Source organism: Trichomycterus rosablanca, chromosome 15, assembly GCF_030014385.1.
Source record: "Trichomycterus rosablanca isolate fTriRos1 chromosome 15, fTriRos1.hap1, whole genome shotgun sequence".
NCBI classification, from domain to species: Eukaryota; Metazoa; Chordata; class Actinopteri; order Siluriformes; family Trichomycteridae; genus Trichomycterus; species Trichomycterus rosablanca.
In genome coordinates, this window is record NC_086002.1 from 4,120,494 (window position 1) to 4,135,740 (window position 15,247).

At 41.8% G+C, this 15,247-nt stretch overlaps 1 protein-coding gene across 2 annotated transcripts in view; it reads right to left on the reverse strand.

Annotated features, from left to right (window-relative positions):
• Positions 1-15,247, reverse strand: part of cenpe (centromere protein E) — a 36,868-nt gene that overhangs the window by 2,741 nt on the left and 18,880 nt on the right. For both annotated transcript variants that reach the window (XM_063010366.1, XM_063010365.1), the window contains 24 exons: positions 14,413-14,574; positions 13,612-13,833; positions 13,307-13,522; positions 12,548-12,766; positions 11,686-11,904; positions 10,890-11,087; positions 10,380-10,601; positions 9,031-9,252; positions 8,630-8,740; positions 8,454-8,537; positions 7,459-7,542; positions 6,822-6,938; positions 5,312-5,524; positions 5,066-5,200; positions 4,890-4,970; positions 3,915-4,010; positions 3,393-3,581; positions 3,035-3,250; positions 2,712-2,918; positions 2,209-2,412; positions 1,110-1,256; positions 465-577; positions 284-381; positions 85-196 (listed from right to left, as the gene is read on the reverse strand). In XM_063010366.1, the coding sequence (XP_062866436.1) occupies positions 85-196; positions 284-381; positions 465-577; positions 1,110-1,256; positions 2,209-2,412; positions 2,712-2,918; positions 3,035-3,250; positions 3,393-3,581; positions 3,915-4,010; positions 4,890-4,970; positions 5,066-5,200; positions 5,312-5,524; positions 6,822-6,938; positions 7,459-7,542; positions 8,454-8,537; positions 8,630-8,740; positions 9,031-9,252; positions 10,380-10,601; positions 10,890-11,087; positions 11,686-11,904; positions 12,548-12,766; positions 13,307-13,522; positions 13,612-13,833; positions 14,413-14,574 (3,887 nt within the window). The remainder of the gene's footprint in view (positions 1-84; positions 197-283; positions 382-464; positions 578-1,109; positions 1,257-2,208; positions 2,413-2,711; positions 2,919-3,034; positions 3,251-3,392; positions 3,582-3,914; positions 4,011-4,889; positions 4,971-5,065; positions 5,201-5,311; positions 5,525-6,821; positions 6,939-7,458; positions 7,543-8,453; positions 8,538-8,629; positions 8,741-9,030; positions 9,253-10,379; positions 10,602-10,889; positions 11,088-11,685; positions 11,905-12,547; positions 12,767-13,306; positions 13,523-13,611; positions 13,834-14,412; positions 14,575-15,247) is intronic.

Consider the following 15,247-nt stretch of genomic DNA (forward strand, 5'->3'; position numbering starts at 1 on the left):
ATGTTACTTTAATCACCACACAGTGTGTATGGTGGGCTATGTTATGGGTATCGTCATTTCACTTTAGTTTTTAACCATGGTTACCTTTCAAAGTGTGCAGTCTTCCTCTCCAACTCGTCAATCTTCTTCTCTTTGAGCCCAGCATGAGTTTTGGTGTGGGTACCTGCTTTAGGATGAGGTTCCTCTCCTTCCACAACTAAGTAGAACAGAAATACCATGAACATTCAACTACGTAAGTCAGCCAAACGAATGTAACGGTGCGATACGGTGCAGAGGCCCTTACATGAGCGCTCGTCCTCCTGCTGGGTTTTCCTGAGATTCTCCTTCAGCTTGCGATTCACCTCCTCTCTGTGCTCCAGCACCGAGGTTAACTGTGTGATCCTGCAAACCATTAAGAGAATGATTAATAAACCAGCTCCTGATTTTTAGTTTAATCTACGGAAGGCAAAATAAGAGACCCGTACTCTTTTTCATGACCAGTAGTTACAGCGATGTGGTCCAGCTCCATCTTCATCAGTTTGTCTTTCATGGCCTCCATTTCAGCAGCACTAGGTGGCATCTTCACCTTGGCAAGAGTCTTGAAAAAACAAAAAAACTGAACAATGTGACCCGATATCCTGACTAAATATGCAGATATGAAGATGTCATCCCAAGTGACAAAGCAAACTGTGTGCTTGCTAAACAACTTCATACATTTGCAAAGCTTATACATTTATATTTTTATTTAGATTCAGATATACTCAACTTCCCTTCCCTAATTTGCTAACATAAAAATGATAAACATTGTCCACTACCTACGTAGCATTGTAAAGCTTTGTTAGGATCTGTCGGCACTACCATCAGTTGATATGCCAAAAATGTTTTAGAATGGCCATTCTAAAATTCTAAACTCTTTATAAAAAAAAAAAAAAAAAAAAAAAAAAAAAGGCTTTTCCCGATAGCTGTGTACCCCTCAATGTTCAATTCATGGCTATAACCTTGGTAAGCTGATAACACCCCCACATCATGCTAAACATTTTTCTAATTGTAATAGGAACATGTTAAACATGCCCTGACCCCACAACTGCTCGAAATGTATTTGGTTATAACTGTAAGTCACATTTAAGCACCTCAGTCTCTTTGAGCTTGGCCTGCAGGATCTGGATGAGGTATTCCTTTTCCTTCAGGTCAGAGTTCAGCTCTTGAAGCCTGATGACGTGGTTCTTGTTGGACACATCTTCCTGAGTTTTCAACTCCTCCATTTTCTTTAGAACAACCTGACGGACACAATAACCGTATTTTTGGAATCTCATGCTAAGACGTACGCACTTAATTCAACATGATTGTAGGAATCTTAACTAGGTGATAATTTGTCAGATCATTAATACGTAAACACACTATATCGCATTTTAAGTCTTAAACAATCTGTTGTTTGTCGTGGAGGCTAAATTCTGTGTTTGTGGTAAAGTAGTACAATATAACTGTAGATATACATTATAAATATACAGTATACATTTGGGATTTTGACAGCAGACACGCCTCATAACACAAGAGACGTACCAGTTTCTCTTCTTGAAGCACAAACTTGTTTTTACTTTCCATCTTTCATTAAATTTCCTCCTTCTGCTTTAGTTTTCTCTTTTTGTACATTTTAGAATGATTTTCAACATCACTCATGATTTTAAAGTGTATTTTAAGACAATCATACGTCTTTTAAGCTTTCGGGCCTTGAATTTGACACGTGCACTGTATGGACTTTTATTGGTATTGTACTTTTATTGGTATAACAGTTGTAATAAATCAGTTATGTAAAGAAAATTAAATGACCATCACAACAGTTAAGGGAAGGCCCTTTCCTATTCCAGCATGACTCTGCCACTGTAAAAGCACAAGGCGAGCTCTGAAAAGACATGAAGAAAAGCTTGGCCTAAAGAAACTCCAGCTCTGGAATGAACTGGAACATCAACCGAGGCTTTCTTGACCAACATCAGTGCCCAGTTATACAAACACTCTGAACCAAATGGGCACAGATTCCCACAGACATATTTAGAGTTGTGTGAGAAGCCTTTTTCTTCGCATAGAAATCCATTTGTTTTTGACATGGCATGTGCACTCGATATACACTCAAATATCTATCTATACATGCCTACACACACCCTCAGTCACTCATGACGCCAACTAGAACAGATATTAGGGGCCACTGTTGAGAAAGAAAGACGGTGCCGTTACCTCCATCTGTTTTTGTGTCTGTTGTAGCTGGAGCGTGAGCCGCTGTTTGTCCTGCAGGAGCTCAGCCTCAGTTTTGGGTTGCCCAACATTGTTCGCGGCCAGAAGTGTCAGGTTATCACGTCTCTCCTCATTTAATCTCTGCTCGGATTCAGCCTCCAGTGACTTCAGGGTCGAGACTGCAGAGTCGTATTTGTCCAGCAGACCCTGCAAGGTAAAACCATTAATAAGCAGAAGTAATCATACAACTGTAACTGCCACTAATCATCTACCTCAATAGTCATAGTTATCCTGGTCAGGGTGACGATGGATCTGGTTCCACCATGAAAGCAGTGGAGGGTGCTAAACCACTGCAGGGTTTCAGCCTACCCCCACCCCAGACTCAGCCATTTATGTCTGTGTAGCTGCATCGAGATTTAAACCTGGATCGAACCAGCCACTAGTATGCCAGCAAGTGCCACTACAGTCTAAAACAGTTTTATTTATTTATTTAAGCTTGGTCTTACTTTACGGAAAACTCTCAGCCGATCCACCAAAGCTGCTCTGCGTGCGAGTTCTCGCTCGAAGAACTGAATTATAGCAGCAGCGTCAGCCGTCCTGCTCAGTGCCTTGATCTCCTCGTAGGCGCGACTCTGGGCCTGATGTTCCTCTGAAAGCGTGACTGCGTGTTTGGCTGCAGCGTCCTCCAGGACCTCGAGAATGCTCTTCATGTCCTATCAACAGTCAGGACAGAAATAATGCATAACCTGTTTCACCCTTTTATCATAAGACGTACAGAAAGCAAACGTATGCAACCTAAAGTTGGAAATGAAAACATCTAAAAGCTGACCTGCAAATAGAGCTTGCGTCTTCCCAACAACTCAGACAGTCTCTGGTCCCAGATCTGCTGGAAGTTCTCCTGGAGCGTCTGGAGAGATTGTGAAGGTGTTTGTGCTCGCCGTATGAGCACGTCCAGCAGCCTTCTCTCCTCAAAGGAAGCCACGTCACGTTGAACCTGCACCATGAAGTGGGACTTGTGCCGCTGTGCCAGCCTCTTCAGGGTCTCCTAAACAAATATATTCAACAATCTGTGACTCCGGAAGCAGCTTACAAATAAAAGATAAGAATCAGGTTCTCAAACGGTTCTAATTCTTTTCTTTGAGATAATCCTAAACTGTAATGGCTTATTATTGTTCTTACTGACTTACCGCTGTTTTCACAAGAACGTCGTTCAGCTGTGTCGTTTTCGCGGTAAGATTAGCGCACACTGTTCTATGAGTCTTTGGAATAAAAGGCAGCAGCTGACAGAACGAGCTCCATTCCCTGTTAATTCCCTCAGCAAGAGAGTCTTTCGGTGTTGGGCGATCGATGATGGTCTGGAGCTTCAAGAAGGCAGTCTGTGTGAGGCAGATTCAGAATCATGAGCAACGGTTCTCAACATCACCCACTAAATGAGCTAGAAAATCAAAAACTTGTAGTTAACAAGTAAGGGGCATCTTTAGGACAAGAAATCAGACTGTTCATACTGGGGCTGAGCATGTCTGATCATTAAAGAACTATATTTTAAAGCAGTCATATTCTCCTTTTATCTAAATGACAACAAATCATGCCTCCTGTAATGGAATAGCTGCTTTTAGATATAGACATTTGTCAGCTTCATTTGTTTAGACTAGTGTATAGAAAAAAAAAAAAGATGAGTAATATCCAAATATTAAATTGCACTTGCTTACCTTAAGCTTCTCACTACAGGTTTCGATCTCGGACATCACCTTGACCCGATTTTCATTAGATGCCACATCAGCATTTTCATTCATCTCATGAAGAGACTGGAGAAAGAAAAAAAACCCCAAAGTGCACATTAGGATCAGAATTTTTTCTTTTTCGGCTGCTCCCATATAAAGGAGTCACGTACCAGACTTACTGTTATTTCACAATGTCAGTCAGTCAAATTTATGTATATGGCACTTTTTACAATGGACATTGTCTCAAAGCAACTTTACAGAATCCAGGACCAACAGACCAAAAACCCCTACTGAGCAAGCAAAGGGCGACAGTGGCAAGGAAAAACTCCCTCAAAATTACAGGAAGAAACCTTGAGAGGAACCGGACTCAGCAGGGACCTTCATCCCCTTTGGGTGGCTTGGAGGATAATTTAAATAAATAGGATTTACACAAAATCATACAAACACAAAATTAAATTGAACTGAGAGTTCTTCATTGTTCAGTCCAGTCTGTGATAGTCCTTTGTAAGTTCTGGACATTTTATGTCTAGTAGAAGCGGCATGTCCGATGTCCTCCCTGACACGGCCCTTTTTTTTTCTATTCGGCCTTAGGACCCCCCTCCCTGGAAATTAGCCAATCGCGTCCCTGCTTAAGCCTGACCTGCTGATAGCACCACAGAGTTGAACCCTGGATCCCCAGATCTCAGCTGTAGTGGGCTAGAATACTTCACCGCTGTGCAACCAAAGAACCCCAGAAGTAAGATAGTTTAAAAACAACCAGTAATACACAAACCCTGATAAAATAGTTTCAGTTCAGATAATCTTATAATAATAATAATAATAAGATAATAATAATAATAAGATAATGTTCTTAGATTGTTTTGTGTTTTCACACACGTGCATTCCCACAGAAACATGAACTGCTGACGTTACTCCATTACACTTACACACACACACACACACACACACGTAGACGACACTAACCTGGTTGAGAGAGCTGACTTCAGACTGTAGAAGCACATTCTGCTTTTCAAGCCCCTGAACTTTTTCTTCAGTGTGTGTCAGCTGAGAGCAAGAAAAAAAAATCATTCATAATTTGCTGAATAAAAATACTGTAAATAAAAGTGTTTCTTTATTTGCCGTTTTTTTTTTTTTTTTACCTCGTCTACTCTTTCCTCCAGCTCTCTCCTGATCTGGTCTCTCTCCTCTCGGACCTGATCGGCACGAGTCTTCTCGTGAAGAAGCTGATCTTGAACACCACCAAGACACTCGAGCTCGTCAGTCAAACGGAGTCTCTGCAAATTCATTCAACCCAGTTCAGGTAACAAGCAGGTAAATACGCTTTACTACTAAATACTAAATAAAAAACATAGAAGCAAACATTAATTCCTATAAATATTTCTTACCCTCTCTTCACTCTCTTTAAGCTCATTCCTCAGTGAAGCTCCTTCCTCTCTGGTACATTCCAGCATTTCTTGGAATTTCTCTTTTTCCTCCATGAGAGAAGTAATGTGGGTTTGGAGATTCTGCAGCTCTGTGTTTAGATTCTGCGTCTCGGAGGTTTTTACAGCCAAAAGTTGCTCGCTCAGAGATTCAAGGTCTGTGTTTAATTGGTATATCTAGTGTATGAAATGAAACAAGAAGGAAACTGTACATCAGCTTTACAAATAAACTGTAAACTCTTTATTTTACAGGTAGATTCTGAACACACTGGATCGATGTTACCTAAAACAGGCTTTATTACACAGAGCAGGGCTGGAAACGAGAGGTATAGTATGACCGAGCAATTTATTAACGTATTCAGTTGAAGTTGGTCATTTGTTGGAGTTTTTTTGTTGAAAGTCACTGCTTTGTTGAGTACTAGATGTGTTACAATTTAATATTTACAAAGTTGAGTAAAGTATCCGCTTTAATCTGGTTAAAGATCCAATCCATTGTTTTGGAGGTACACGGGACACTTTGTATGACCGTGCAGAAAACTTATTTTGCACAATGTTTACAGGTAGCGAAAAAGTTAGGCTTGAAATCTAGCCAGGTTACCTCTGAGACATTAAAAAAGGAAATACAAAGGAACCTCGATTTAACGGACTGAAAGTGGGGAGCACTGGTCCGTAAAATGCGAATTGTCCGAAACTGCGAGGTTTCTTCCAGGGGTATGAAAAGCACTAAGGTCCACAAGTGCGCTAAACATGCACATATGATCAACAGTAAATAAATCTGTAAATATGCATTGTAAAACATGTAAATAAACATTTAAATTGGTGTTCTGTACTAGTGGGGAGCAATTTCAAATTTCATACAGAACCATATTCCTCACATACACAAGCCACAGAAACACAGCTTTCACTTTATTAATAATAACAATAATAATAAGTTCAAACTTTTCAGCAACAACTAGATGCTCCTTATTCGCTTATCACTTCTCATCTTTCGATGCCATAAGTAAGCACTAGAACTTGCAACAATTAGGCATAAAACACTGAGAAAAAAGCGAGAACAAAGTGAGTCTCCCAGCAAAACAAAGCCCATCACTAATGTAAACAGAGAGACGTGCACCGACTAGTGGACAGTTACTGAACTACAGGTTACTGAACTACGCTTCTTCCAGGACATTCTGTTTTCCAGATTTTGTCTGTTAAACCCGAAATCCGTTATGTCTGTTAAATTGAGGTTCTTTAGTAATTGTTTAAATTTACACCAGTGATGATCTCTATCCAATTAGTGATCATACTGGCCAAGTCGTCAGCTGCATCTTTTCACTTGCCTGCGATGGAGTCTAAGCGGGAGCTGCTTTGTGTCCAGAGAAACATACTAATCCATACTAACCACTGAGCCACTGCTGCCCTATAACTGGACCCTTCATTCAAACTCCCTGAATGAGTGTTGAATCTCCACCGCATTCAGATAAGAACTCACCTGCTGCTGAAGTTGCTCTTCCTTTTCAGCACTGTGGACCATCAGGTCAGAATTCTCCTTCTGCTGCTGCTTCAGCTCCTCCTTGGTGGAGTGGAGCAAGTTCTGGTAGGCTTTTGACTGGAGAGAAAAAAAAACATGAAATAAAAAGGAGTTTGTCACTGGTCACTAAGCCTGATGTCCATTTCTTAACTTACCAGGTGCTTCATATAAGCATCACATTCATTGTACATAAATCCAATCTCTATTTAAACCAGTCCTTTTTCAGCTGGGTTCACTGGAGGATGAGGATCTTTTAATACAGTATTTATACTGATGTGATTGTTTCAAATCATGACTGTTAGAAATCATGTTTCCGAACACACATGCTGCTTGTTTACTGTCCTGCTATATGGCTTCATGTTCAGATTTTTTTTTTTCCCCCCATTATTGCAGGATACAATCACCACACCATACAAACTTCAGTGTACAAAAGTACAATTGTATTTCATTTAATGCACTAAAGTACAGAACCCATCTCATATAAATAAAAAATAAAAAACCCACTACAACTTGGTAAAGCATGGGAACAAGATCCTAATGCCCGGTCACATCCAGTGCAAGTTGGACCAAATGATGTGAACTGACTAAAAGCCCATACCATTTCAGCAGCTTCCTGAAGATCTTTTCTGAGTGTCGTTCTCTCGCTCTTTAGAGTCTCGACTTTATCCTTCAAGGCCTGGATCTGTGTAAGAACAGGGGAAACATCCTGAAATGTTTGAAGATACTTTTACAGAATCTTCCCTTCAGCCCAAGTCTCAATGTCATTTCTCTCCCAATGTAGTCGGTTCTGGATTTGTAATTACGCTGCCTAGGAAAGCAGGATCACCACACATCCCTCTTCAGCATGTGTCCAATCTACAGCTGGGTTTCCACACAAAGCCAAGCAAGGCTCCCATTTGTTTAGACCCCCAAACACGGCATATCAAAGCAGAAACCTGGGGAGAAACCTCGTCCCACCTTTCGTCCCTCAGACGAGGCCAATTGTGTTTGTGTGCAAGCATGTTAGACTGCTGCACCACACGAGCACCTATAGCCCTCTTTATTTATTTATTATTATTTTTTTAAATGTATTTTCTCCCCATTTTTCCTCCCGATTTAGCACTCAATTCTTGTACTCCGCTGCTGAGACACCAGATCGCATCCAAGGAGAGCACGCCGCCGCCCATGCCTTTTTCACACGTGTACAGCCAGCCCTCCTCTTCTCGCCCGTGCTTTCTGCACAGACGTCTCTTCTGCCAATCAGGGTCCTTACACAGACCCACCCTCCAGATACGGTGGCCAATTAATATCTGCTGCAGGCACTGCCAATTATGCCCGCCAGATGGCGCCCAGCCGGCCGGTGGCAACACCGAGCTTCGAACTGGGGAGTTCAGAAACTCGGTGCTGGTGAGCTAGCAGAAAATCCCACTGCACCACCTGGGCACCAGCCCTGTTTATTTTTTAACATAGTCACAACAAATTATTTGCCAGGCTTTAGTAAAGAGGTTTAACTATACGGTTAATAAGGATGTGTACAGGAAAAAAGAATATCTTGTATGAAACCACATGTTGATCCTTTTAAAATGCATAAATTAGTTAAGAGAGTTCACTGACCTGCTGATGTTCTGTTTCTTGTCTTTCCCCCAGACTTGGTTTGTTTGAATCTTGTTGCTTCTGTTTGCCTTGGACTTGAATGAGCTGTAAAAGAAACAGCCCAGGTAAACGTCCTATTCCGTCTGTAATCTACCAACCAACGTGCAGTGCAGGAGACATTTGGTGTGTAATCCTACCTCTCTTACTCCTTGGAGTAGCTCTTGCAGCTGGACGTCATCCTCATTCACATTAGCAGAAGATCCAGAGTCGTTTGAAGCACTGCACTGAAGTTTCTTTAACTGCAGTATCTGTAAATGTAACGTGTGGAAAACACTAAAGTTTATTACTAGGCCAAAAACACCTGAACTTTTCAAATCAACGACCGTTTGTTGTTGTTTAGGTTGGGCTCTGTGTAGGTCAGCCGAGTTTTTACCCCAAACAAACTTGGTAAAAAAAACAAACAAACAGCAACACCAGATACATACATATAGTAATATACATATCAGGCCTTCACGGTTGTGTTCCACAGTCCAGTGAAAAACCTTCCCAGAAATAACCAATGAAAGAAGATCCTTAGCAATTTTACATGTTCCCCTACCAGCTCCTCTTTCTTGTCCAGCTCTTCTCTAATCTGGTTTTTGTCCTCTCTCATTCCCTGGAGAAGCTCTAGCAGTCGGTCTCTTTCTTCAGTCAACGATGTGATGTTTGCTTGAAGTCTTTCCAGCTCGCCCGTGTTATCCAGGTTGCATTTGTCATTTTCAGCCAGAAGACGATCCTTCTCGGCATTAGAACTCTGGACTTCTTTCCTCAGCTGCATCACCTATAGAAGGACGAAACGGAAAAGTTACGAGACGTCCCATGTAGTCGGGGTGTTTCTCACATGAATTCTTCGTTACACATTTACTGTTCAAAACAATGTACAGTTGTGACTAAATACAATACAAGCAACTGAGGGTTAAGGACCTTGTTTAGGAGTCGAACAGTGGTAACAGAAGTGGTGGGCTTGAACTAAAGGCCTTCTGATTACTAGTCCATTACATAAACCACTGAACTACCACTGTACTTTGTGTGTTCAGCATGCGACAACAGTAAATCTACAATTTCAAGTAATACACTACCGTTGTTTTTGTTGATGGGTCTGTGTGACCGATCTAGATAGATTGATCTACTGCTGCCATGTGAGTTTTGGACTACCAAGTAGAATTAGAAATGCAGCAGGATTTCCTTAGGAAGTTTATAAATCGCCACGAGATTATAGTTTAATTTTTAATGACAACTCTAACAATTAGACAATTCTAACGGTCACAAATTCAAAATATTGTTCGAGACTTACAGTGAAGGAAACTAAACACTTGGGACTTAATGTGTCTATAAGATGTTTCCCCTTTAATTGTTTTTAATTTAGTTGTGGTACCTAGTTAAATAGGTATTACACTTGCTGTGTATTAGAATGGTTAATTCTAGTCCTGGTAAAAGCAGAAGATAAATGAGAAAGTGCTGAGAGAAAAGGTGAGTCTTTAGGAGAGATTTAAATTCAGAGAGAGAAGAAGTGGAACGTAGAGGGGAAGGAAGAGAGTTCCAGAGCGAAGGGGCAGCAAACACTAAAAGATCGACCACCCACAGTACTCAGCCTGAACCTGGGAACCTACCAGCATCTGACGACCTTAAAATTCCGGGATTGAGTGTAGCACTTGAGACGGTCCGACAAATAAACATGAAGTGCCTTAACCATGAAGTACTTAAATGTGAGAAGCAAAACTTTATATTGTATACACTTATAAATGGGCAGCCAACGAAGCTGCTGAAGGACAGGGGTGATGTGATCGGATTTCTCTGTACGAGTTATAATCCGAGCAGCAGAATTTGTAATTATTTGTAGAGGGTGAAGTAACTTAGGACTTAGATTAGGACTGCAGAGTTAAAGGGAAAAAGAAACGTCTTTTTTACCACGTCTTCCATCTCCTCAAGCTCTTTTTTCAGCTGGTTCTTCTCATCTCTCAGGCCCTGCATGATTTCTAGGAGCTGGTCTCTCTCCTCATTCAGTGAAGAAACATCTGTACGCATCTGCTCGAGTACAGACATGTGAGCGAGATTCTCGGTGGTTTTCTCACACAGAAGATGCTCCCTCTCTGTGGTCGCAGACTGAAGTTCATCTCTTAACTGAATCACCTGTGTAGCAAAAAAAGAAAAGAAGGTCGAGCTGGGTCCAGAAACACTGGGCGCAGGGCAGAAATACCCTGGACAGGATGGCAATTCATCCCAGGGCTTTGCAGGCTTGGGATCATAAATATAAGTGTTTTATTGACATTTATGGCATTTAGGAGACACATTTATCCGAAAGGACTTACATCTGAATGAGCAAATTAAGCATAGAGAAAAAACCCACAACCCTTAAAATGTGAAAGTGAAATGGCATAATAATGAATCTAGTTTTAAATACTACATATAAGTTCATACCTTGTCCTTGATCTCATCTAGTTCTGTCTGTAGCTGTTTATTCTCCTCTTTGATCTGGTCTTTCTCTTCGGTCAGAGATGTGATGTCCTGATATCTCTCCAACTCAGTCTTGTTGTCCAGCTCATGTTTCATTTGTTCAGCCAGTAGAAGTTCCTTCTCAGAACTAATGGACTGAAGCTCCGTTCTCAACTGCATTAACTGCAATAGAGAATTACAATTACATCAGACAGCCCTCGTCTAAGCTTTACATCACAGCCTATGTTACTCTCTCTCTCTCACTACGCAACAGCGCCACCTAGCCAAGAAGGAAAAACCTACAAGTAGGTTGAATTGACTTCAGATCTGGCAACCCTAGTAGTTCTATTCAAAGTATGCTTCCATGTGGCTATACTGTTTCTGTCCTCCCATTTGGACATACAGATGCCTGACGGGCTGATAGCACAGCTGAGATTCAAACCCTGGATCCCCAGATCTCAGCAGTAGTAGATTAAAGTACTGTACCGTTGTTGCACCACCCAAACGCCGCCTCAAAAACACGATCTCTGTTTTTTGACAGGTCATATTGTTCAAGGTTTACGCGTTCTGTTCGGTCACAGTTATGGAACATTAAGTCACAGACACACAAATACAGGTTTGGCTGCTATTCATTACATGACTGTAGGCCGACTCACTTACTGCTCATGTGTTATTATGGGATAAATTTAACACATTTATTACATGACGTAGATCAGAAATGGTCAGTCTAGTTCAAGGGTAATTTAAATATGCAATAATCAACACAACATCACTTTTTTACCAGATCATCTTTTTCTACGAGGTCATTCTTGAGCTGGCACTTCTCATCTCTCAGGTTCTGCAGTATCTCCAGCAGCTGGTCTCTCTCTTCACTCAGAGCAGCGGCGTCGGCCCTGATGGTCTCCAGCGCAGCACCGTCCATGTCGTCTCGGCTTCTTGCACACAAAAGATCATCTCTCTCGGCAGCGACTGAACAAAGTTGATTATTTAACTGCACAACCTGTAAAGAAAATATCAGAGTTTAAGATCCAAAGATCATCAACCGATGCAAAAATGTACATGGCTAAACTACTCCACCGAACAACATTAAAATGAGAATAAAACCTAATCAGACTAATACTGTCTTCTCTCCACCAGCTAAACTTATATGCAGCCGTTCTTAGTTGGTGGAGCGATTTGTCTGGTTAATTCCGATAACAAACGAGACTCCGGCATGCTAAATAGCCGCAGTCGGCGTCCAGCCACGCAAGATGGAGCAATAACAGGTCTGTGATGCCCTAAGATGTCCGGGGCTGCATGCGCGCCACAATGGTTGGCTCAGCGTGTGCCTACCCTACACCGAGAGGCGCGGGTAATCCGCTGAACTCGACTCGTGATTGGGACTGGCAATTATTCCCCATGAACGAGGAATTCCCAGTAAGCGCGGGTCATAAGCTTGCGTTGATTAAGTCCCTGCCCTTTGTATTTTTGATACAGTGGTAGCCTAGTGGGTAAAGCTTTGGGCTATCAACTGATCTCAGCTCTACCATGCAGCCACTGTTGGGCCTTAAACCCTAGGGGCGCCGTATGATGGCCGACCCTGCGCTCTGACTAAAGACGTTCTATCTATCTATTCTATAAACTGAGATTAAATCGTTAGGTACCATGTCATCCTTCTCCTCCAGGTCACTCTTCATCTGGCTCTTTTCATCCCTCAGGCCCTGCAGAACCTCCAGCAGCTGGTCTCTCTCTTCACCGAGAGAACTCATGCTGGCCTGAATGGTCTCCAGTGCAGCGTTCTCCACGTCGTCTTTACCCTCCACACCCAGAATATCATCTCTCTGTGTCGAGGCTGACTGAAGTTCCTCACTCAACTGCATGATCTGGAAATGAAAACAATTTTGATTTACAGTCTATAATCTCATCATCGTGTGACCATATCACACCAGGTTGTGCGTGTATTATTGGTGTGTCCACAAGCAAAATGTTTTCAATGAAAAGAAAATGTGTTTCATGATGTTTTAAGCCATCCCCGCTGGCTAGCATACGGCTCCTTTGTGTGAAGTCAGTGGATTAGTGTGTTTAAAGGAACGCGGAATGCCTCATTTATTGCGCTGCCGTTCAGTCTTGATTGTTGTGTCCGCACAGAGCCCATTCAGGCTGGTGGTACTTCTGAGACCTGAACTCGAGTCTCTGCAGTGATGGGCTATTGCTTTAAGACTGCAGCACCACCTGAAGGCCCCTAAAAGCCATTTTTAATTCACCAAGGTGTAGTATTTAATTAACAAGGTGCTTATTGTTCCCCCAGATCCCAACATGACAACTGCACATCCTTGCTTGGCTCAACCAATAATCGTTTGCATGACCAACACATCGAGATCTTTAATAAAAATTCTAATAAAAATATCCTTGTAGTTCCTTACCTGTTCCTCTTTTTCGTCCAGGTCGCTCTTCAGCTGGCTCTTCTCATCTCTAAGGACTTGCAGTATCTCCAGCAGCTGGTCTCTTTCCTCCCCGAGAGCAGTGATGTTGGCTTGAGCGGCGTCCATCACATCCTGGCCGATTGAGTCCTTGCTTGCCGCACACAGACCGTCTGTCTCCGCCACGGCTGTCCGGAGCTCCTCTCTCATCTGCACGATCTATTAAAAAAACACCAACGCTGGCATTAAGCACACACAAGTTCCACGGTACAGTATGGTTCTCCTAAAATGAATGTACTGGTTCTGACCAGCTCATCTTTCTCCTCTAGGTCATTCTTCAAGTGGCTCTTCTCATCCCTCAGTCCCTGCAGGATGTCCAGAAGTTGGTCTCGTTCCTCGGCGAGAACAGTGAGGGTCGCATGGACTCTCTCCAGCTCTGCAGCAGTATGGTCACTTGAATTGGAGTTCTCAGACAGAAGACGGTCTTTTTCTTCACAAACAGCTTCGAGTTCTTTATTTAACTGGTTGACCTGAGGAAAGGTGGAGAGAAATATTTAGATAGTAATACATGTTGGGATATATAAAAAAAAATTGAGCTAGCATGGTTCCTAGCTATCGGTCACCGTCTAGGAAGCCTTGCATGCTCTCCCCATGTCCAGGACCTTTGCTTTTCTCTCAGTGAGTGTAGTGTACCAGTAGGAGCCACACTGATGATAAACACAGTGCCTGAATTCTGAGGGTTCAAATATTGTGTAACCCTTGAATTTGGAACACAGATCAGAGCACCCTCAGTGCCAGTCCCAAGCCTGGATGAATACAAATGTTATGCCAGGAAGAGTATTTAGCATATAAAGCACCAAATCAAATATGCAGTTGAAAGACCAACTGTGGTGACCCCCTAACAGGAGCAGCCAAAAGAAAGCACTCATTTCAGTTTTCTTCCCACATCCCAAAAAAATGTACGGAAAGCGATTTACATAGTTTTCAAACCTAATAACTTTCATGTAGATATTTATTGAAACAGTACTTCAGTGTGAGACATTTAGGACCCCAAAAAAGTGCCACACAGACCTACTCATATGCGAGTTCACTACATGTACTGTAAATACCTGAGTTTTTAGATCCTCCACAAGTTGATTATCTTCACTGCACTCTAGCTGGGAGAGTTTAGACTCCAGTTGATCTCTCTGTACTTCTAAGTCCCGTATTTTCTCCTTCAGCTCTTTAATGTTTGCCAGCGCCCCTCTCAGCTCTTCTTGATTTTCAATCATCTGTGTCGAAATTAAAAGAACTTTAATAGTAATAATAAGACATAAAAGCAGAGAGAGAGAGAGAGAGAGAGAGAGAGAGAGAGAGAGAGAGAGAGAGAGAGAGAGAGAGAAGTAGGGCAAGATTTATTCAGAGGGAAATTAATTGTATTACAAAAGGATCTAATACAAATAAAGTAAGTAGGGTGTAGTGAATGTTTGTTTGTTGTTTATGTAAATGCCATGTTTACACATTGGTCATTCTCATGGCAAGATAGGTATCTAGATCTTGTACAGGTTATTTATTCATGTTCTTTGTCTAGTGTCCTTTCTGTGTTTAGTTCTAGATGTGCATTGATCAGTGTGAGTCTCCGTTTTGGTTTTGTTAAATATTTCAACCGTTGTATTTGGTATTGCAAGTCTTTGACGTTCTGTTATGATCTGTGCACTTTGTTAATAAATGTTTAATGGTTATTTGTGTATTACAGTGGTCACATATCGGTGAGTGTTCTCCCTTCACCAGGTGTGTGTGTGTGTGTGTTAGGTGAGAGTGCCCAATACGACATCTTGTATAGGTGTAGCGAATGTACAGTGTGCATATAAACAATACACGGTGTGCAAAAAAGTATGTGCAGTATGTGCATCTGTCATAATAAGAGCAGTAATGTATCTATTCTTTAAAACAACACATATAAGC